Source organism: Lissotriton helveticus, chromosome 11 (genome assembly GCF_964261635.1).
Source record: "Lissotriton helveticus chromosome 11, aLisHel1.1, whole genome shotgun sequence".
Taxonomy (NCBI): Eukaryota; Metazoa; Chordata; class Amphibia; order Caudata; family Salamandridae; genus Lissotriton; species Lissotriton helveticus.
The window spans coordinates 318175993-318199451 of NC_136072.1; the positions used below are offsets into that span (position 1 = coordinate 318175993).

Sequence of the window (23459 nt, forward strand, 5' to 3'; positions counted from 1 at the left end):
ATCTGCTCCAGCGAAGAGTGAAAGGGATGCAGATCTTGATCAGAACACCAATGGCAAAATCTCTTCCATTTTGCTGTGTATTACTTATTGGTAGATATTGCTCGAGAGTTCAATAAGATATCCCAGCATTCTTGAGGGATATCTAAGGAATAAAATTCATGCTCATGAGGTTCCAGGCAGACAATTTCAGTGAGGTCAACTGCGGATGAAGAACCTGCCCTTCTCTCATGAAGAAAAGATCCTGAATCAATGGGAACTGCACTCTGGGATTCACTGACAGCTGGAGGAGTTCCAGGTACCAGAACTGTCTCGGCCAAGCCGGGGCTATTAGGATTAGATGGCACGGTTCCGATCTCATTTTCCGTAGTATCGGTATGAGAGGGAACGGGGGAAACGCGTACGCAAAGATCCCCGTCCAACGGCGGTGTAGCGCATTTCCCCAATACCCCGCTTGAGGGCATCTGCTTGCAAAATGTTTGCATTTCTTGTTGTGTTGATTTTCAAATAGGTCCAAAGTTGGTATGCCCCATAAACTGAATATTCTTAAGAGTTAGATTTGATTTAGTTCCCATGCGTGGCAGATTGAGGCTGACCTGCTTAGGTGGTCTGCTCTCGTATTGTGTACTCCAGGGACATGTTGAACCTGCAGAGAAATATTGTATTGTAACATCCAGTTCCAAATCTCCTGGGCTTGTGCCGAGAGGAGTTTTGATTTTGTGCCCCCTGTCATACTGTCTGACTAGAACAGGCGAGTTTCGGATTCTGGGAAGGAAAGCTTGCAGGCCCAGGAACACCGCCTTTAACTCGAGAAAGTTGATGTGTAATCGGGCCTCTTGCTTTGTACAATGGCCCTGCATTTCCAGTTCCTGAAGGTGTGCTCCCTATCCTTGTAATGAGGCGTCTGTCATCATGACGTAGCTTGGAGATTGGGGTTCCAAAAGCAGACCTTTTGATAAGTTGCTCCTAATGCCCCATCATGACAGTGCATCTTTGATCTGAGGGTTGATAGTGATTCGGTCCTCGAAGGATCCTAGGGCTTGTACCCATTGCTTGTCGAGAAGTTCTTGCAGCGACCGCATGCGTAGTCGACAACTGGGGACTAAGGGAATGCAGGATGATATCATTCCCAGCAATGATTTGAAGATTCTTACTGAAGTGAACCTTTTTGATTTTAATCGTGCTGTCAGCTCCATTATTTTTTGCGTGCGCTCTCCTGAGGGTATGCTTTTGCTTCCTGAGTTTGTAATTTGGCTCCTAGGAACTGAAGAGACTGCTCTGGAACGAGGGAAGCATTTCCATGTTGATCTGCAGTCCTAAACTTTGGAATAAATCCATGCAGCATTCTAGGGATCTCAGTGTGCCCTGGAACGATTCACCTTTTATGAGCCAGTCGTCCAGATACGGATATATCTGGTGGCCTTACTGCCTCAAGTGCGCCGCAACCGGCGCCATGCATTTCGTGAATACCCTCGGCACGGATCTGAGACCGAAGGGTAACACCTTGAATTGGTAGTGGCGCCCCGCCACCGCGAATCTTAGATACTGTCTGTTTGATGTGAATCGGAATATGAAAATAGGCATCCAAGAGATCTAACGATGCCATGTAATCTCCTCTGCACAACATTAGGAAAATCTCTTGTACCGACAGCATAGAAAATGAAATTTTCTTGATATATTTGTTCAGGCCTCTGAGATCAATTACCTGCCTCCATTTGGTGGACTGCTTTTTTCTGATGAGGAAAAATGCAAGTAGAATCCTTTCCCTCGCTGATTAGGTGGAACCTCCTCTTTTGCTCTTTTCACAATGAGGGCCAAGACTTCTGTCTTGAGTGCTGAGAGATGGTTTTGATTCCTGTGAATGGGAGGTTGAGCTCAAGGTTTTTGTATAAACTCCAGGGTGTGGCCTTGGTGTGTAATATCCAACACCCATCCGTCCGATGTTATTGACAGCAACTGATGATAATAGCGAGAGAGGTAATGGATCTGATTGGGGCATGACGAGGTGGACGGCGCCTGGATATCGTCACTGTCTCCTATTGGAGTCCTGTGCTTTTCCCCTCGCAGTAGACTTTCTTCTAGACTGCTGTTGGTGAGAGGTGTTAGAGGAGTGATACTGCTGGTTGTTGGAGAATTGACGGTACCCCTGTTGGTGAAAAGGTTGGTACCTGTTAGATTGAAAGGAGGATCTTTGATTGAACTGGCCTCTTGATCCCCTTTCACGAAAAAACTGAAATCTTCCTTGTTGTAGGGAACCTAAGGCTTTTGTAGTGTCTGTGTCCGCTTTTTTTCTTTGCAACGCATTATCGATACGTCTTCCGAAAAGGTTTTCCCCATCAAAGGGCATGTACATCATCTTTGTCTGGACTTCGGGCATGAAAGATGTAGTCTTCAGCCACCCTTGTCTTTGAAGCGCTCCAGCTCCAGCCATCTGTCTGAATCCTATTGATGAGATGTCCATGCCTATGTCGATAGACTCAGAAGCTGCTCTAGCTCCGTCTTGCAGGATCATTGCCGCCTCTTCTTTTTTGTCTTCAGGAAGATGAGACAAAAGTGGAGCAATGTCCGACCACATCTGTCGGTTATATCGGCTGACAAGTGCCAATGCATTCGTGGCTTTGATAGAAGCTGCTGCCAACACTGCAAAGCGCTTCCCTACGCCATCCATCTTTTTGCCCTCCTTGTCAGGAGGAACTGACAAAGTAGATGCCGGGTTCTTGGAGCGTCTCTGCGCCGCCTGCATAACTACTGACTCAGGTTGGGGATGACCGATCAGGCACACTGGTGATGTTTCTAGGGCACAATACTTACTCTCAATCCTAGGAACTGAGGCTGCAACCGAGGTCGGATTTTTCATACTCTTCAGCCCCTCTTCCCAGATGTGGTTGAGTATTGGAATCGTCCTTATAGATTATCTTGAAGTTTCCTTAAAGTCATAGAGGAAACACTAATTTTCCTTTACCAGCAAAGGAAGTTCGAACCTCTTGAAACCTTTCTCCATTAAGTCATGAAAGCCACCGATGTCTTCCGGCAGTGAGTTTGCTGGAAATGGCGATGTTATTGGCGAAGGAATAACATATTGATCCCATTCATTGTCCACTAGGTCGTCTTGCAGTGATTCCCCTTCCTCTGGCTGCTCCTCCTGCTCGCTTTCCCCAAAGTCATCCCTAATTGTTATTATTTTAGGAGTACGCACTTTCTGCACCGGAGGTGGTTGTCACCAGAGTCTGAACCACTGGCTGTGGTACACTTATGGTGTTGGAAGCAGGGGCATTGGCATCTGGGAAACGGCTATAGTAGTCGTTAATCATGTGCCTTAAGTCGGAGACTAGAGAGATAGGCATAGATATTGCATCTTCTCTGACATTATCATCCTCTTCTTCGTCGTAATCATAGGCTTGCTGAAATGATTCATACCTTCTGGATCCTTGTACTGGGTGATCTATAAACAACAGTTCTTCCTGAACTTCCTGGTATTCCTCCTCATCTGTCTCCTGGCTTTTAATTTGAAGTTGCGAGGGAGTATATGCCACTCCGTACGGACCGTCATCTTCTGACTCTTGTAAATCCAGGAGTTTGGAAGAGGGAAGCGGCGACATCTTGGTCCATGTGGTGAATTCTGTTGTTTTCTTGTCTGTTGACGAGCCTGTCGACGGAGGAAATCTCTTTATTGTGATGGTCGTGGTCGATCTTGTCATCAGTGATTTGAAATTCGCCGTTGACGGAGCACTCGTTGACGAGAGAGACGACGGTGACATTATAATGGCCGTCGACGAGGTTTGTCCACTCGTCGTCGACGGTCCCGTAGTCGACGATGTTGCCACCGTAGATGTTGTCTACGATGCAGTCGTCGTCGAGATAGTCGTCCTCGACGACGCGGTCGAGGTCATTGATGTCTTCGTCGGCGTCGTGACAGAAGGTACTCCGGTCTTTGTTGACGGGAGCGGCGGCGGAGCCTTTGTCTTGGAAGGCTTTTTAAGGGGTGTATGAGGCAAAGAAGATGACGATAATTCTTTGACTTTAGATTTTTCTATTTTCTGTTTCTTCACCTCAGCTTTTTCCTCAGACAACTCTCTCTTATGTTTTTTAGAGGCGTGCCCGTTAGATCCTTCATCAGACTCAGAGTCTCAGGTGGTCTTCTTTTTCTGAAGCCATAATAACAAGTGAGCTTCTCTGTCTTTCAGGGTTTTAGCCGAGAAGGTGCAACAGTGTTTGCACTCCTTGGGGACGTGCTTAGGGTAAAGGCGGTATAAGCATTCTTTGTGAGGGTCCTCAGAATGTAATTTGGCCTTCCCACAAGATCTGCAAGGTCTGAAAAGCCTCTTCTTAGAGCTGTCAGACATGGTGAAGAAATAGAGGAAAAACAGAACCTCAATCCAAAACTGTAGATAGGTCAAATGTTCACCAAGTAACCAAAAACAGAGCAGTGCTCAGGGAGACTCCTTCTCACATGACGGCGGTTGGAAATCTGAGGTATGGTGGCTCTGCTGGGGATTGTGATCTCAGGGCTGGCAGCCGATTGGTTGTTTTTTGGACCACATAAGAATGATGATAAGCTAACAAACTCTATACTTCCCTAGGGGTTTTCTATGCAGTTTTTTCTTTTACTGCTATGGCTATTCTTTAACTGTGAGACTCCCACCATGACGACGGGGAAGATACAAGCATGTAAATCCATGAAAGAGTCAATACTGGAGAATAGTATGAAACACAGACAGCATTATAGGTGCAATGAAACTCTCTCAATTTTCACACACCTCTCGAGTGGCATTTTCCCTTCAGTACTACGCTTTCATCTCTAGTTGTCTGCTGGAGTGATGACATAACATAATTAGGGATGAGGTATTATATATCCAGGGCTCTCTTGAACGCAAATTAGGCTGACTTTTTTGCCTGCCCATACTTCCATATTCTGTCTGCTCTTCGACCACCCCCTAGGCTGCCACAGACCTCATAATCTCCAATGCTAAAACTGATCCCCCAGACCTTTTCCACCTTGAAACTATCCCTTTTTCATAACTTACCCTTTCAGTACTTCAAGGTTTGCTTTAAAACACTGTGCATCATGCTGGAGTTTCTCCATAGCCCCTTGAAGGTCCTGCCTTTCGCGCTGGAACTGCTGAGACTGCAACTCGGTGGCATGTGCCTCCTTCTGGCAATCAGTCAGCTGCTTCCTAGTGAGAGTCAAGATCTCCTGTGATGAATCTAGCTGGGAACGCAGCTCCTGGGGAAAACAGAGGACAGATGTGATGTGATTTTCAAAATTAAGACATTGATTTAAAAGCATTATCCACTACTCTGCATGAGTAGCTTTTCCCCTGTCTCACAGATCATTCATCATGACCACACAGAATGTAAAGTTCTGATCAGATGACTACAGTACAATGATATTGGGCAGCAAAAAGGTGCAAATACCTATTTGGAAACAACATTTCTACTCCTGAGCCTACCACACCACTGCCTACCCAAGCATGTTCTGCATGCTACTCTCTTTGATCATTATTTATTCCCAAGTGGGCAAAATTAAAGCAAGCCTTACAGTCATATCAGCTTGCATTTAACTTGGGTTCCAGAGCACTGGTCCTTTTATCTTCTGAGCACATGATTTGTACTATACATCATATATTTTTTTCTTTTAGTAAGCTAATAAGCAAGAGAATACAAAACTAAATAATACAGTATATTATAGATGAAACAAGACAAGATGACCCAATAAAACCATTTAGAATGAATCAGCATATCTTGAAAATTCATCCGATAGAAAATCCGGAGAGATAGCAGGGAATAAAAAAAAGAGCAGGTCACATTAAAACTGCATGAAACTTTACAGCGTTACTGTAAATCATTAATATATAAATAACTTGATATAATGTACACAAAAAGTGCTAAAACGAATGGATCTCTCACTACTTAGCTAAGAGAACCATTATAACACCCGATTTCATCATAACCGGTCCAGAACCTGTGGCCAAATCTAAAGTGCAACATAGAGCATTTTATCTGATCATATTCCCTAGCTTAAACAGCTTATTTCATGTTTAAGCAATAAAAATCCGAATCAATTACAGAAATGTAACAATACATTTGATCTAACATATTGCCCCAAACACTTTCTCCTACTTTGCGTTTCCTCGGACCCTTGAGGGAATATAGGTTAGACTCAAGATTACAAATGGCAAAGAGTCTGTCTCTCCACATTTCAGAGGACGGAGGCTCTCTCTGCAGCCATTGTGAGGCAATACATGACTGTGCCTTCCTTTCCTCACAGCCCGGTTGGTCAGTGACTCATCCAACAGACCTAGCAGCATTATTAAAGGTCTGAGAGTGATTAATGAGCCGACAGTATCAGTCAGGAATACTTCCAATCCCCTTATTAACTGCCTTAACTTAGGGCACATGAAAAAAATCTGAAGGATTTCTGCCTGTTCAGCCCCACACCGAGTACATTTGCCATCGGCTGTCCCTCCCCATTTATATATTTTTGCTGGGGTGTAATATAGATTGAAGATAGTTTTATAATGTTGTGCCCTCAAGTTAGATGAGATTAAGGGCCATATGTATCAATATACCCTTTTGCGATTTCTTAATAGCGAATATTAAGGAATCGCTATTTAGAAATCGCAAAATGGTATGTATGTAGAAAATCACATTTTTTTTGCGATTCCTTAAAATCGCAATTAAGGATTAATTTCCCATTCATTTCTATGGGCCAGGAGGCCCCTAGTAATGAATGTGAAATTATTCACAATTTACGATTCGCAATTTGCTATTCGCAAATTGAGAATAATTTCAAAGGTTGCAAGGGTGTCTCAAGAACACCCTGCTACACCCCTGAAAATGACATGTGTGCGCATATGGCGCACATACATGCCCTAAGGGCATGTATGAGCGTCACATGGCACCTTTACAAATTGCATAAAGTGCATTTGTAATAGAAATCGCAAATTACCACCAACTACAAGTTGGTGGTAATTTGCGATTCCTTAAGGGCATTTTGGATTTTTTTTTTGCATCATACATTGCATTTAAGGAATCGCAAATTTTGCGATTCCTTAACTGCAATCGCAAAACAAGGAATGGCAAATTTTGCGATTCCTTATTTTGCACCCAAATACTTTCATACATACCATTTTGCGAAAATGGGTTCGCAAATGCCGAAATTCTGCGAATTTCGGCGTTTGCGTACCCATTTGGCCTTGATACATATGGCCCTAAGATCTTCTCCTACATCGCTATAAATTCCTGGAATATTTCTCCATCCTGAATTCCATTTAAGATTTTGAATCTCCAGTTCGTCAGTCTAAGATTCTGACAGCCAATCATATAAACTACTGATTCTATCTCTACGCTTGATTGCTTCAATAAAAGTATTTTTGGTCATAGCATTACTATTTTTCTTTCTACACAGAAAGCCCCAGATCTGTAAAAACTTTTAAAATCTGCCATTAACAGCATGTGTTTTTCTTCCCGCATAGAAAACGAGATGATCTGATCATCAGTATTAAAGTCTCCTAATGTGCTTATCCCCTTTTGTCTCCATGGCTCTGGGTGCTTCAGTCGTCAGGTCTCTGTACTCCTGCTGTTTGAGGCTTAACAAATGTCTCTGGTCTTTGTCGTTTAGTCATACCAATTGTGCTTCAAGGTCTAAGTTGCTGCGTTTTAGTCTCTCTACCTCTTTACTCTTGTCTCTCTAGTGTCCTACCATCAGAGGGAGGGCTTGTACCCTGATTACTGTTTTACATGCTTCCCAGAGTGTCCCCGGTGATGCCACAGACTGCTCATTTTCTTTAAAGTAGAGGTCTGTTGCTTTTATCAACTCCTCCTTAATCTTCAGGATTTTTAGGTATGAGGTGTTAATGGTTATTGTGTTACTGGTTCGCTGCTTGCCATTTCTATATGGAGCCGATATGAGGGAATGGTCTGATATTCCCCGGGGTAAGTGTCTAACAGGTCCCATTCCTGTGGACTTAGATAAGTCAGGACGGCTTCAAGATCCCCAGGTCTGGGGACGCAGTAGCCCTGCAACGCCTGTGTACCAGTGTTTCGTGTTGTATTTGTAAATTCACCCCAAGACTGTTTTTTTCTACCTAGCCAGGGGGAGTGGGACCCATTTTCTATGCTTATTTTTCAGCCTTTGGCAGCCTATGTTGAATTCCATTGATTTTAAATGTTTTTGGAGGGTGAGGATGTTTTTTTGGGTGGGAGATCCCATTGTAGACTATGAAAGGTATTTTGGCTGTTTGGACAGCGAGGATGAGAACACAGAAGGTGGTAGCTCGAAATGATGGCGAGCTTCCTGAAGAGACTGCTAAAAGAGATATGGGAAATGCCTGCCTTTGAAAGGCAGGCAGATGGAGGGCCCAGTAGTAAAGGAGAACAAATGTCACCTCAACATAATGGGCCACCATTTGGGGACAGAAAAGAAGGAACATTTTGAACAGAAAGTGAGCCAAACTAATTTTGCCATTAACTTGCACTCAATTGGAAGGAATAAAGGTGCTTTCTTGATTATAAAAATTGCACTCCCACCTAAATAGGATGCTCGGATCCATAATATCTAATCCCTTAATTTTGAAATCTTGAGTGCAGCAGTTTCTCCTCCTCTTTTCACTGTACTTTCCCCATCGTAGACTCCCCTTTAAGCGTCGGACTGGCCTAAGGGGCAATCAGGTCGTGCCTGATGGGCTGGTGTGTTTGGGCCAAATATTTGGCTCTTTTTGGGCCTGTTTTATGGTCTGGTGGGCCTGTTATTTTCAGGCCCAATCCAACCCTGCCCCCTTTGCCCGCACAGACGCATTCAATGAAGTGTTAGTATTTAAAAAGCAGCTATAAAATTAAACAGCAAGTATTACCTCTAGTAAGTTAATCTACCTAATAAACAAATCAATGTAAGCGAAAAACAACTAGTTGGTTTACTAAAGCATGTTTAAGCGGTTAGCATAGATTGTGCATCTCACTGGCCCCTCAATAGGGAGTCTGATGGTGTTCGTGATCGAGTCACAGGTGGGCATGGTATGCGAACTTCACACTCAAAATTGAGCATGTTTTACTTAGCTGAGTTCACAAAGTATGACGACTTTATCAATTGTGCCTTACTTCGTTTGAGGAAGTTTTCCATGTAGGAAAAAGTTTTGTGAGAAAATTTTCAAGTTAAAAGTGGGATTTTGTAGGCCAAATTTAATGGACATTTTTATCGCTAGTTGCTTTTAAAACTACTGTGTATACTTTGGGCCAGTATCTAAAATATTAAAAGTTTTAAAAACAATGTAACATAGTTATGGAGGAAAACCCTTTGTGGACTTGCACACAGGGAAGTACCTCGCCAATAATTGGGTCGGGGTGAGCTTCAGTTTTTCACACAATCATGCTAAGATATCATGTTAATTATTATATGAGAAGCTGTCATGAGAAGGGATTAAGTGTCGGCGGAAAGGTAGAGGAATAGGGATAGTGGAGAAGCGTGGCTCAATGCGTAGAGCGGCAGACCCTGATGCAGAGGTCTGGCCCGGGACCAGGGTTCAATTCCCGCCTCGGCGGGTCTTGGGCTCAATTTCCCCGGACCTGATAATTCTCGCCTCGGTGCCTATTCTAATCAAGGGTCCCACTCTGCAACTCTGGGCAATAGCTTTCTTAATCTCCACAACGGCCCCAACAGCGCTGGGATGCCTGGCTTTACCTTGGGGGTGCTCAGGAGTGGACATTTCACAGGGAAAAGCCAGGAAGGTTTCCACAGTGGTATGAGTACAGCGCCAGGACGCCCCGTTGCTGGGGCAGCAGTGCGCTTTACAAGTACAAATTCATTTCATTTCATTCATTCATTTCATTTCAAATTCATTGTGAGGGGTATCAATGCCCTACTCCAGCAGAAACCTCATTAGCGAGATCCAACTAGGACTTGAAATGTGTAGCCTGTTCTGGTGACTCTCACTAGTTCACTCTGCAAATATAGGGCAGCCTGGTGAGGTCCCTGCTGCAGAGGTCGTGATCTCCGCTGGTGTTCAACCGTGTCCATACAGAATGTGATACTGTCTGTAGTCTCTTAGGTGCAGATTCTGACTGTGATACTCTCCTCTCTGTGGAATCTGAACCTGACTTTGATGCTCTCCATGCCTGCAGGCCTTTCCTAGAGACTGTGTGGTGATACCCTCATACTCTGCAGGGACTCTGATAGGGACTGTGATCGCATAACAGTCTGCCGTACTTCAGTTCCAAGACCATCCTCGTGTAAGGGGCGCAGGTATGGACTCCAAGACTCTTCTATTGTGAGGTGCACTCACCATAGCATGGAGGATGTATGATAGTAGCAAAACACTGTACTTCACTGCACAGCGACACCCCTAAACTGATGATCTCTAGATAGGGCGAAATTCCTCTAGGACTGTTGAACATATTTAACAGATGAGTACCTTTAGCTTGCAAGCACGTTGGCTGCCTTCAGAATATTTCATTTTGTACTTTTTGTTAAAATCAATTAAATTGAACATGTGTGCATTTTGCTTTGAAGATGATGAATATATTTACACAATTTCTATTATCCTTATCTTGGCTGTCTCATGTATGGATTGCTCTGACAAGTTATCATTTTCTATAGCATGTAAAATAAAAAGTAGACCATAGAGGAGCTTGCACTAAACCTATGAAACAACCTTTAAAGTTTGCGCAAGTTTTCCTTCTCCCTTTGCAAAGTGTGCATGTCACATTCACTTGAGAGGTTTGGAATGCCACAATACCTGCAACAAGCACACATTTAAAAGGTACGCATCTGTGTTGTATGTATTGAGCTCATGAATTTTATATAGTTTTGATATGCTCCCAATCATTACTGACTCTGGGAAAGTGGCAGTGACAGGAATACGCTCCAGGCTGCAGTGACACTTCTACCCGGGGTGAAGGGGCAACTGATAGACACCAATTTGTCATACTTGCATTGGTGACCTTTGCAGCATTGTAATGCAACTGATAGATTCTCCACCTGTTAGCTGCCCTAGTGGGGTTGTCAATACACTGTTAGCTGTATTTATAGATTTCATCTGTATTTCTCAAGGAAAGTAGGTCTCAATACAGTCAGTTGTTTAACTCCTTGTCTATTCTGTGAGAAGTTTCTGTGTGTGTGTCGGATGACATTAAAAGTTGCCTCTTCCAGATTTCATACAATGCTCAATCCGCCATGCACTTAGGCAAAGCTTTAAGCCGTGTTCCCCAGATTTATTTATAAGAGTAATCTAAATACTTCCTGTTCACCTCCTTTGCCTTTTATTTCAAGAAAGGCTTTGCTAGGTCTGGTTCATCAGTTAGCTAACATATCCACTCCAGGAATCTGTGTTTGATCTCTGTCATAAATTTAAATTTAAATAATGGTGTGGCACCCGGTCTTTCATCTTTCTGAGGTCGATCAAATTAGTGCCATTGAGTTGGGTAACAATATTTTTAATTTGGTGTTAAGGCCCCCTCTGGCGAGTGTGTGCTTTACAAACATACATGGTGTGATAAGGATACACATGTATTTTAATCTTTTGTTTTTCAATTTCTTTGCAATATTACTTTGACATTATTCCCTCTGCCTCACCTTCACCCAGTACTTTTCATACTCGTATCCATTCCCATGACCTCCTTTCTTTACTTCGTCCCGCCTTTTGCCTTTCCTTTTTCTCTTCTTCAGCACCTCCAGCCACACCTTCTTTCCTCTATCCTTTCTTGCTTCCTTACACCCTCATTCATTCCCTTGGTGCATTTCTTCCTTCTTCCTCCATTTGTTCCTTACTTTCTTTTTTTCCTGCTCCTTCCTTCATCCCTTCTTTAATTTCTTACTCTCTCATCCTCAACCATTTCTTCTGCTTTTCTTATTCCTTTCCTTTCTTCTTTTGATTAATCCATCACACACCATTCACTTTCTTTCTCGCGCTAGCCCTTCATTTCTTCCTTTCACATTCTTTTCTTATTTCCTTCTTCTGTCATTCATTACTTATTTATTTCCTCACACCAGTACTCCCTTTCCTGCCTGCATTGTTGCTGCTTTCTATAATATATTCCTTCCTATCTTTTAAACAGCACAGTGCACGCACATTCTCTTTAGTTTGTAAAGCTGCCTCAGGTACTCAAATTAACTTTCCTAAAGCTGCATTTTGAGATTTACAAACATTCCATAATTTGAGTTCACTTTTAAGGTATTGTCATAGGCAGTCCATTTTTTACGTTGTTATGTTATATTGATTTGTATAGTGCACTAATGACCCGAGAGAGTAGCCACGCACTTGGGCAGGTATGTAGATGTGAGGCGCCAAGGTGCTTATGTGAGGAGCCAGGTCTTCAGCTTCTTGTGGAACTCAAGGAGTGAGGAAGCTACTCTGATGTGTTGAGGCTTGTGGATGTGGGTGGAGTCAATAAAGGAAGTGGGTGGGGCCACAGGACGAAGTAGGCAGGCTGGGGAAGTGGGTGTGTCCTCCTAAAAAAATTAGAGCCCCTGCACTTAATATTTTACAAATTAAGCACTGATTGAGAGGCTCTGTATTGCACTTGCTACTCAAATGATTATACTACTATTATGCACTGACAATGACTGTACACCTGATGTAAGTAAATTTTACTTGCATAGTTAATTAAAACCATTGCAATACAGAAATATATATATATATATATATATTCAATAAAAAATCTGTCATTTACATGCATAAAACGTGTTCCTTCATAATACTTATGTCTTAAAACCATGCTAGTAAAGCTTGCTAGTTTTTAACAACTATAGCATCATGATAATTTATCAGTTTTTATCTCCAAATTTGTAGGTTACCACTGTCTTCAGAACTGCCTTGCACATTGACTCATATTTTTTCTGGCTGGGTTCTTGATGTTTCCATTTCTGGCATTTTGCTTCCACACAGTCTCAGGAACTTTACTGCTCTACAGGTCAATTGTGGACCGCTAGGTGCAAAGCATGCCAACAGAGCTTGCCTCCTTGTACGAATCCCTCGTCGATTAAAAAATTGTTTCAACAGTTTCTTCCGTTCTTTAAGAAGTTCTTTACAGGAGCAAAGTAAATGCAACAGGTCTTCCTGAGCTGTTCCACATAATCGGCACGCAGAGCCTGCTTTAATGCGTAGCCAAGGTGGAAGATGCTGGGTGCAGGGGAGCAGACCAAATCTATATTTCATAAATGCAATTTTTATGTTTTTGTCATATCCCAGATTGAAATAAGCTTGAGCACCTGGCTTCATGTATGTGTTCAAAGTCATCCATCCATGGAGTCTCTGTGAAAGTGAGGCCTTATCCTCCAGCCATGACAGTAGTTTCACCGTCTTCCACACTGTTTTTTTAAAGATTAGGGTGGTTGTCGATGTTTCCCAAAGTTGAACTAGCCCTAATTTGTGTAAGCTGCTGTGAAGATATTTCGCAGCTGGTAATGTAGTGTGTGTTTGTAGCTCTTTCCACAGCTGTTCGTTTAACGTTCCCCGTGGTGTTTTTCGCACTTTATCCCATGCAGTGACGAAGGCCCCTTGTCTGGCAATTGTTTGTTTCAGGACGCCAAACTGAAGTCTGATTTGTGCCGGTGATGTGTTTTTGTTACAACCCATAAATAAAGTTAATAATAAAATAAAGAGCACAGATTGAGCACGACTCAAGCTGTAAACTGCACCCTTGACCGCCTTCACTTTGGCAGCAGCACCCATGCTTCAAACACGCTTCAAGGCTCTAATTCTGACTGGCTGGTGCTAGTGGACCCCTCTATGTGCCGCGCACAATCCCTGGGCTCCCCCGAGGAGGCTGAGCATGTCACCAGCAGCAAGAGCAAAGCAGAACCCCAAGACTGCAATGAGCCATGAGAGTGGCAACACTGCAAAAGGTGGGAAAGTCTGCAAGATGAGTTGTCTGCACATGAAGAGCAAGCTCGCGGGCTGATCCAAACTGATTTGTCTTGTTCAGCATCTCCCCACTTTATCCAGGGACAGCAAAAGAGGTGCAACCTTTTTTTCCAGCAGTTTAGAAAACCCGCCTGTTTCACCCGACTTATGCCAACTTTATCTAAGCCGAAACTCCTTTTCAGGACAATGTTACATGGCAGACAGTTTTCCTTTTACGGTTACCAGAAAGGAACTCCGGGGCCTTCAGAAAATTGTGATTCCTAGCTTCACTGGAGTTTATCAAGCTTTACCTACAAAAACAATACCATTTTATTAGCATGTCGAAATGTGGACAGGTAACACCTTCCGGAACCTTTCTACCTAATTTGTGTATATTATAGACAGGGCAAACCATATATAATGCTAAACGCCTTCCTCCTCTTCATAAACTTAAAATGTATGACAAAGGGAAAGTAGGAGAGAGTCAGAATAAACTAGGCACGGCCATGGATGATTAATTGAAATATTTCAGTTCAGACAACATCTTTTCTTAATTTCACTGGACAGGAGGTTTGAGGTCATATCCTGCTGAGCAGATCTTTGAGTCAAAACAGGCAATGGGAAGCATATTTCCTCCATGCCAGAGTACTAACATTAGGTGTGATGCCAGGGGCAGCGTGAAGGCTCTGATGGGCAAAGCTCATATCAAATGTTATGCAAAGGCATAGACGACAGCTGTAGGCCCGAAGAGAGAATGGGGCGACATGCTATTGAAAAGGAACGGAGAGGCACAAATCTGGATTGTGGATTACACAGGTCTGGAACTATTGCCAGTCCTTATATAGTGAAGCTTCCCACCAGTTGTGTGAAACAGACATACAAAAAGAAAGGACTCCAAGAGATCTTTAAACAAACAATCATAATGGTGAGCAATGCCCTGCAGGGGAGGGGGAAGAGCCATGCCTCACTACTTGCCCTCAATAGGGGACTGTCAATTTCTTACTACACATTCTGCCTAAAGTGCAGATGGAAGTTAAGGAGAAACGGTCAGAGGAAAACTCGTTAAACTACTAGGCTTGGTTAATGGAAGGATATCTCCAGCAGCAGGTTGGCATAGGTGGCTGCCATACAGAAGGCCCTGATATATTTACAGAAGACTGATCAGAATGCTGAACCATGACAGAATTCAAACTAGAACAAATTTGGCTCCGGTATAAAAATAGCTCACAACAATAAAGGAATTCAGGGATTAAACAGTGCAAGCGACCACCTGGATTCCAACATACCAGAGGTGACAACAGCAAAGAGAGACTTTGTGGCTTCTCAGAGATGTGCAGTTGCATAAAAATGAACCGAACACATAGAGAGTATGTCATAATATGTCAAAGACTGCTAGCCCAAGAACCCTGGCATTTCCGGCTCTGCAAGAGGAGGGAAATAGAAGGCTAAAGATCCAACATGTTTTAACAGCAGAGATCCACGTGCCGGTTCCATATGAAAAAAAGTTGAATACAGAAAGGCCAGGATAGGAACTTCTGAGAAAATATCAACAAATGATAAGTGAAGGGTAGGCTGTAAGTGCCTTTTAAGATTGTTTCTCTCTTTACACTTGACTGGCACATGCGACGGCACCGCTGTCTCCGGTCAAGTGATTTCAGTTCTTTAGCACCCAAGGGAGTGACAGGGGGCAGATATGATGGTAGTGGTACATCAGTGGAAAGTACAATTTTCAGCATGTAAAAATAATTATTTTTCATGATCTGAGCAGACAGGCACTTACCTGCAGGAGGTAAATACAAGCCATTAGAAAATTATCTATTATCTCAATATTAAAGCATACGTGTGGCATTTAGCCAAATTACTAATATCTATACATCATCATTCCCTCACGGTTTATCTCCAACTTGTTGGTGGGGAATGCATGAAACTTTCGTTTCGGAGACAGGTGAAAGATGTGTTAGTTGAAAATTAGCAACTTTATCTGACTGCAATATTGTAAATATGTGAATGTCACAATGAGAAAGCCACTGTAACACTGCCTATGTGATTTGATTCAAAACAGACAGGAGAGAAAGGGAATGTAAAGGGAAAGAAAAATAGTAGTGGAAAACCTAAAGAGACAGGGTTCCCTGCTGCAATATCTTATTACTCAACACTCCCTTGTTCAAAGAACGACAGAGTATACTTCATCCTTTTTGTCAGCACAGGAACTAGAAGCCTGAGAAGGGGGGAATTGGTAACAGAAGCACCAAAGTTCTCAAGAAATTTCAAATATTCCCTCATTCTACTCCTAGAGGATCCCACTTTATAGATGATCTGACACTAAAGTGGCGAAGGCAAAAATTTCATATAGGGTGGATGGCCGCCAAGTCACTTGCCGGCAGAAGCTTCATGTCTATGCTGCCAAATCCAACCCTCCCTGCTTATTGTGACTTGCAAACTGCAGTTGCAGGCTATTTTGCCAGAAGTGCACTCATCAGCACACCAGGAATACCAGAGCTGGAAAGGAAGGACAGGTGAGCCACCACACCTCTTGGTATGTGCTCTGTATTTCAAACACAAATCCCCTGAAGGAAAATGTAAATTGATACTTGTATAGCGCACTACTCACCCGCAAGGGTCTCAAGGCGCTTGTACGAATACCGCTGTGGAACCCATCCTGGCTTTCCCTGTGAGGTGTCCACTCCTGGGCACCCCCAAGGTGGAGGCCAGGCATCCTTAGCGTTGTGGCGGCCGTTGTGGAGATTAAGCAAGCTATTGCCCAGAGTCGCAGAGTGGGACTCCATGATTGGAATAGGCACCGAGGCGAGAATTATCAGGTCCGTGGAATTATGAGCCCAAGACCCGCCGAGGCGGGGAATTGAACCCTGGTCCCAGGCTAGACCTCTGCATCAGGGTGTGCCGCTCTAACCATTGAGCCACACTTCTCCAGGAGGTTTATGTTCGATATGAAAAAAAAATCCCTGACGTGCAGTGGATTTTTTTTCCCCTGGACTTGGGGGACATTGTTTTATTTTCCTGCAAGCAACTGTTTGCAGGACAGACCTTCTGGTCATTTTTGTACTCAGGGATGTTCTAAATTGGCTCGGCCTTCTAACGAATACAAATGAGCTGACCAACTGAGGCTTTGCCATTAAACACCTAGGCTGGTGGACTAGCGCGGAGCTGCTTGGACTGGCGCTGTGTGCTGGGCTGCATTCCTGTGAATATATGACGTTACAACGAATTCCGTTGCAACGCATGCCTTTACCACGCATGCGTTACAACGGAATTCGTTTACCACGCATTACATTTACCACAATTACTAGCGTGGTGACGTCATACGTCGTTAAGAGAAAGCGGAAGTTTATTTTCCGTTTTCTCTTAAATGACGCTGATACCCGACGTGACTTCAGGTGAGTTTCTTTTTTGGGGGGGAGACCCCCCCAAGCCCCCCTTTTTTTTTACTTTTTACCTTTACCACATATACCTTTACAATTAATATCAAACAATGGTTCTATCGGGTATGAAAAGCGATTACTTCAAAAAATGCATTTATCTCATCATTATTCAAAGGAGTCCATCAATTACTAAGGACTGTGCTCTAAGTACAGAGCTTGCTCCCAACTTAAATCCAATATCAACAAAAATCAGGGTGATCAATTACTTTTAATCCATGAATTTCATTTTTTCATTCATTCTTACCCTGTATATACATATTTTATTCACAATTTATAACAAACGGCGCACATTAAAATTAGGTGAGGTGTGACATCATGTGAATATTCGTGACATTAAAACGTGCTTATGTACAAGTGAGTGAAAAAGGAAGGAGGGGTAGAATTGTCTTATTTGGCCAGTTTAGAGTTGGTAATCGTAATTAGCCCAGTAATCCATTCAATGGGTCAAGCATCACAACTGGGTATTCAACTGATCCAATGTTATGATTATCGTCGACGTTTCGACCCTGTGAGACGCCTTAATTGAGGGTCTAGCGCGGGTCTTCTTCAGGACAAGGGGAAGTGGTGAGAGCGCCTCGGGGTTTCCGTATACTTGACCCCAAAGGATTGCAGAAACTGAATTTCAGGTGCTACTGATATCTAGTAGCTGAACAAAGTTCTCCTTGTAACTGAATTTTGATCAATCATAACATTGGATCAGTTGAATACCCAGTTGTGATGCTTGACCCATTGAATGGATTACTGGGCTAATTACGATTACCAACTCTAAACTGGCCAAATAAGACAATTCTACCCCTCCTTCCTTTTTCACTCACTTGTACATAAGCACGTTTTAATGTCACGAATATTCACATGATGTCACACCTCACCTAATTTTAATGTGCGCCGTTTGTTATAAATTGTGAATAAAATATGTATATACAGGGTAAGAATGAATGAAAAAATGAAATTCATGGATTAAAAGTAATTGATCACCCTGATTTTTGTTGATATTGGATTTAAGTTGGGAGCAAGCTCTGTACTTAGAGCACAGTCCTTAGTAATTGATGGACTCCTTTGAATAATGATGAGATAAATGCATTTTTTGAAGTAATCGCTTTTCATACCCGACAGAACCATTGTTTGATATTAATTGTATTGCCCAGGTTCTGAGGGATACTGGGTCACCCCATGGTGATTTATATAACATATACCTTTACTACAAACCTCGTAGTAAAGGTATGCGTGGTAAAGGCTTTCGTGTTAACCACGCATGCGTTGTACTGCATGCGTGGTTAACGATTTCGTTGTAAAGGCTTCGTTGTAATGGCCGTTTCCCCATTCCTGTGTGCCTGCGCGCTAAGCTATAACTCACCCTGTAGGCTGACCTGCTTGCTGCATATTACGGCGACGGGCCCCCGTATTGCCGGGATGGGGGGTGGGGGGGTGGGAGTCCTCCCTGCTGAACTCCATATAGTGCACCTGCTGCACTGGGGGCCTCGCTTCTCTGCCAGTGCTGTCCGCAGCAGTCTTGTCAGATTAGCCCTCCAGGGACTTTCATTGACGGCGCGACACCCCTCGCAGCAGCGCTCGGCCGTCACCTTTCCTGCAGTCTGCGCCTGGATACAGTATGCAGCTGTGGCATGGACCTGATAGTGTAGCTCTCACTGCAGGGGCGCGTTGACACCTGCCTGATTACGCCATCTTTATTCCCCGGGGTGCCCTAATGGTGCCTTTTATTGCTGTGTGCCTCCTGACTACAACTGGGCCTGCCCTGCACTTATCCCTCGCCCTAGCTTCCTTGGTGTGGGCGCCTCATTGGAGAACAGACTGGCTGCTCTGCCTTGTGGCGATCCTCCCCCCTCAGGCGCAACGACACCATAGCCTTGCGGGCATACAGGAACCAGACCATCCCTTCTGGGCCTACTTGGGGAGCAATCCTTGATGCGGCGCAGATATTTAGCATGAGGCCTACGTTGCGCTGGTGCTCTTGAAGTCTGGGCATTGGACGCATTGCGGCTGGGGCGGCCTAGCTGCCTCCCACGTGGAGCTTAACATCGAAGGGGCTATATCCTATTTCGCTCAATGGGGGGCTGCTTCCTAGTTGTGGCACTGGGGGGACCTGTGTTGAGCTGCTGCACCTGTGTACTGAGTCATACTGGGCTACGCTTACGACATGGGGAAAAGCGAGCGTGGCCAACCGCGCCTCACATTCGAACCCTGGAAAACGGGCACAACCGCTCAGCACGCTGCCTCGGAGGCGGACCCTCCAAATGACCACCTTACTAACATTGACAAAACCCTTCTTGCTGTGCAGGCCAGCTTGCAGTCCATCGATGGTAAAATTGACCATCTTAATCTTCGCATGGATCACATGTCGGCTAAATTAGACAAACATGCGCTGCGGCTGGGGGAAGACGATATGCGCATTTCGGATGCTGAGGATCGTTTACAGCAGATCATGAACAATGCGGCCTCTATGGAGAAAGTCCTAGCTGTCATACAGGCCCGAAGCAACAATGTGCGCATTACGGGCCTGCCAGAATCCACTAACACAGACCACCTTGAGACCTTTGTGGAGAAGCTTTTGCGGGACATCTTCGGGGCAAAGCAGTTGTCCCAAGTTCAAATTGTGGAGCGTGCTCATCGTTCCCTGGCTGCACGTCTCCCTCCAGGTGCACCACCTCGCCACATAATTGCTCGCCTTTTAAACTATAGAGACCGGATGTGGTGCCCCGTTTGGCTAGGGAGAAGGGTACCATCCCCGATGAAGGAAACACTTGCTTTTTACCCAGACTTCACTCTGGTGGTACAAGAGGCCCGCAGGAAGTACCAGCATGCCAAGAAACTGCTTTTTGCTGCGCTCATACCATACGCCATACTCTACCCGGCGAGATTGCGTGTGGAGGACAATGGAAAATACAAATTCTTCACCTGCCCGAAATCGGCTTTGGATTTAGCTAAATCTGTATCCCGTTGCAACCGGTCCAGGCACGCAGAGGGAGACGAAACTGCTGGGGCTGGTGACATGGCAGATGGACAGGGCTGACTCTGTTTCATAAATGTTGGTGCGGTGTAGTACCTCTAGTTCTTCCTTTATTTTTGCTGTGTACTACCTAGTGTGATCTTAGAAAGGCCGGGGGTGTTCGAATATATGGCACAAGTACAGGGAGTCCTTAATGTCTGTTTAATTACAATAACCGGTTTTTCTCCCTAAGTGTACCATCTATATAAAAAAGTTGGGGGGTGTCTCCCCCTATGTTATTATAAGATATATGGTTATGGAGGCTGGGGAAGGAATAACACGTTAGCTCAACCACCTCCTACTATCACCAGAAGGGAGTTTGTGCCTAGACGCCCCCCTCTATGGGTGTTCCCCTTACTTGGTTGCTCCTTTGGCGCTGTACTTAGGATTTGTTGCTGGGAGTTCGGGATTGCTTTAGCGTGTTGGGGTTGCTGAAGTGGGTGGGGGGTCCTGGGTAGGGGGGAATATGTTGATTGTTCATGTGGCTTTACAGTTTATTATTGTGCTGAATATTGCTCACGCATTTTGTTCACAGGATGGGTGCAGAGTAGATTCCGCTTTCTGTATATTTTGTTTCTGGCATGCACAGTAATAGTATAACACTTTCTTGTCTAACATGGAACGTGCGGGGGCTCAACTCTCCCAAATATATTCGACAGGTGATAGCTCATTTGGAACGCCATAGAATAGGCATCACCCTCCTGCAAGAAACGCACCTTAAACAACATACTGATAAACTGGTTGGGCATCGCTGGACTGGTTACCTCCTGGCCTCTTCCTATTCCTCTTATAGCCAGGGGGTACTCACACTTGTAAAGAAGGGCCTTCCATTTATGGTCCACCAAACTCATATTGACTCTGGGGGTCGATATGCTATGGTGCACGGGACTCTGGCAGGCATATTGGTCACCACTGTAAACTGTTATGGACCTAATAAAGATGAACCCGGTCTGTACGAGAGTCTCATTGCGGTGCTGCGAGATTGGCCAGACGCAGTTATCCTCTGGGGGGAGATCTTAATAAGCACCTGGACGCCAGCAAAGATAAATCTAGTGGCAGAGTGGGGCAGTCACCAGGGGCAGCTCATGTGATCAATGCTGGGATGGCGGAACTTGGATTACTTGATATATGGCGACACAGACATGTAGAGACACCTGAGGGCACGCATATCTCCACAATGCATAGCAGCTAGTCTCGTCTCGAATATTGGTTGGTGAGTGAGGGGGTGGCGGGCTGGGTGACTGAGGTAGAGAGCCTGCCACGCACTCTCTCTGATCATTGTCCTGTTCGACTCACTCTCTGTATTCCTCAGATGACTCCCCGATCCTTCACTTGGCGCTTCAGATCCGAGGCGCTGCTGGATCCCTTCTACTTGTTCGCGAGGCCATTATCCAATATTTTGATCACAATAAGGGATCTGTAGATAGCGCAGGAGTCATTTGGGAGGGATTCAAGGCTACCATTCGGGGGACCTGCATAAGTACATCGGCTGGCATCTTGAAGGACTTGCGGAGCCAGATACCAAGGGTGGAGACTATGCTGACCAACCTTGAGCGCGATTACGAGCGTGCACCCTGTGAGGCGACCCTAGCGTCCATCAAAGAAACCATCCTCAAGCATGCAAAACTAGCGGAAGAAGAGCTATGTTATATCTCTAAGCGTCATGTAGCTCGCTCCTATGGGGAGGGTGGGAGGCCGGGAAGTTACTTAGCCACAAAAATTAAACATCGCATGAGCCAGGACATAATCACTAAAATCACGGACAGTGCAGGACACGATCACTACAGTGTCACAGACAGAGCAGTTTCGGCAGACGTACACAATACTGTACACCTCACAAGGTGAGACAGACACTGCAGAATTGGATACCTACTTATCACATGTGGCCATCGCATTGGCTATCAGAGGGTCAGAGGGACTATCTGTGACAGCCTATCACAGTGGAGGACATTCACATGGCCATAGCCTCTCTCCCTAACAAAAAAGCGCCTGGCAAGACGGATTTTCCTCTGAGTTCTACAAGGACTATGCCAAGGAGCTCACCCCCTTTTTGTTAGAAATTTACGCAGAGGCCTAAGACTCGGGCATACTCCACCCATCTCTTCGTGAGGCGATGATCATCACCTTTTTAAAAAAGGACAAACCACCTGCTTATTGCGACTCATAGAGACCACTATCGCTCATTAATACAGATGTGAACATTTTAGCAAACATATTAGCCACTCACCTCCAGCCGCTTATGCAGAATCTGGTGCTACCAGACCAATCTGGATTCATACCCACGCGGTCCACCTCCCATAATATTCGTACGCTGTTTGCTCTGTTTCACACTCTCTCTCCTGACCTCTCGGCGGCAGCTGTCATGCTGGTCGCTGCCAAGGCGTTCGATTCAATTGAATGGGGCTATCTATTTTTTGTACTCCAGCGGATGGGCTTCTCCCCCGTTCTTTATTAACTGGGTAAAATTACTTTATGCACGCCCCACAGCGCGGGCCAGAGTGGGTGGTCATACCTCGGAACCATTCTCCATCACTAGAGGCACCAGGCAGGGGTGCTCCCTCTCGCCGCTGTTGTTTGCCCTAACTCTGGAGCCACTGGCCTGTCTTATCCGGCAAAGTCACAAATATGCGGTTCTCAACTTACATCACCGTCAGCTTATCATCTCATTATATGCGGATGACATGTTGCTTTTTATTCGGGAACCCCGCTCTAATCTGGCGCCTGTTCTGCAGGAGTATATTCGTTTTTCTCGGTTCTCTGGGTTACATATTAACTGGTCCAAGTCGGTAGTGATATTAGGAATCTGGGTCCACCGTGATCTCGACAGAGTTAATCGGGAGAATTATGGCACTGCTACCAAATTGTTGGAGCAGCAAATAGACATGTGGGTTCGTCTTCCACTCTCTCTTGCAAGTCGTATTGCTCTTATTAAGATGGTGGTGTTGCCTACATTTTTATATCTTTTTAATAACATACCGATCCCTCTCTCCCAACATTTTTTTAAAACAGTGCGCTCACTGCTTCTTCGCCTAGTCTGGGGTAGAAAGCAGGCTCGGGTGGGCTGGCGGACTCTCACCCTGGACTATAAACATGGGGGATTCAGTGTGCCTGACATCTATTTATATGACCTGTGCGCACATGCGCAATACGCACATTTTTGGTTCGCATCTCACGATATTATTC

At 44.6% G+C, this 23459-nt stretch overlaps 1 protein-coding gene across 1 annotated transcript in view; it reads right to left on the bottom strand.

Annotated features, from left to right (window-relative positions):
- Window positions 1-23459, bottom strand: part of CROCC2 (ciliary rootlet coiled-coil, rootletin family member 2) — a 1301560-nt gene that overhangs the window by 907942 nt on the left and 370159 nt on the right. Inside the window, exon 13 of the mRNA XM_078665477.1 lies at window positions 5022-5221. Within this exon, the coding sequence (XP_078521603.1) occupies window positions 5022-5221 (200 nt within the window). The remainder of the gene's footprint in view (window positions 1-5021; window positions 5222-23459) is intronic.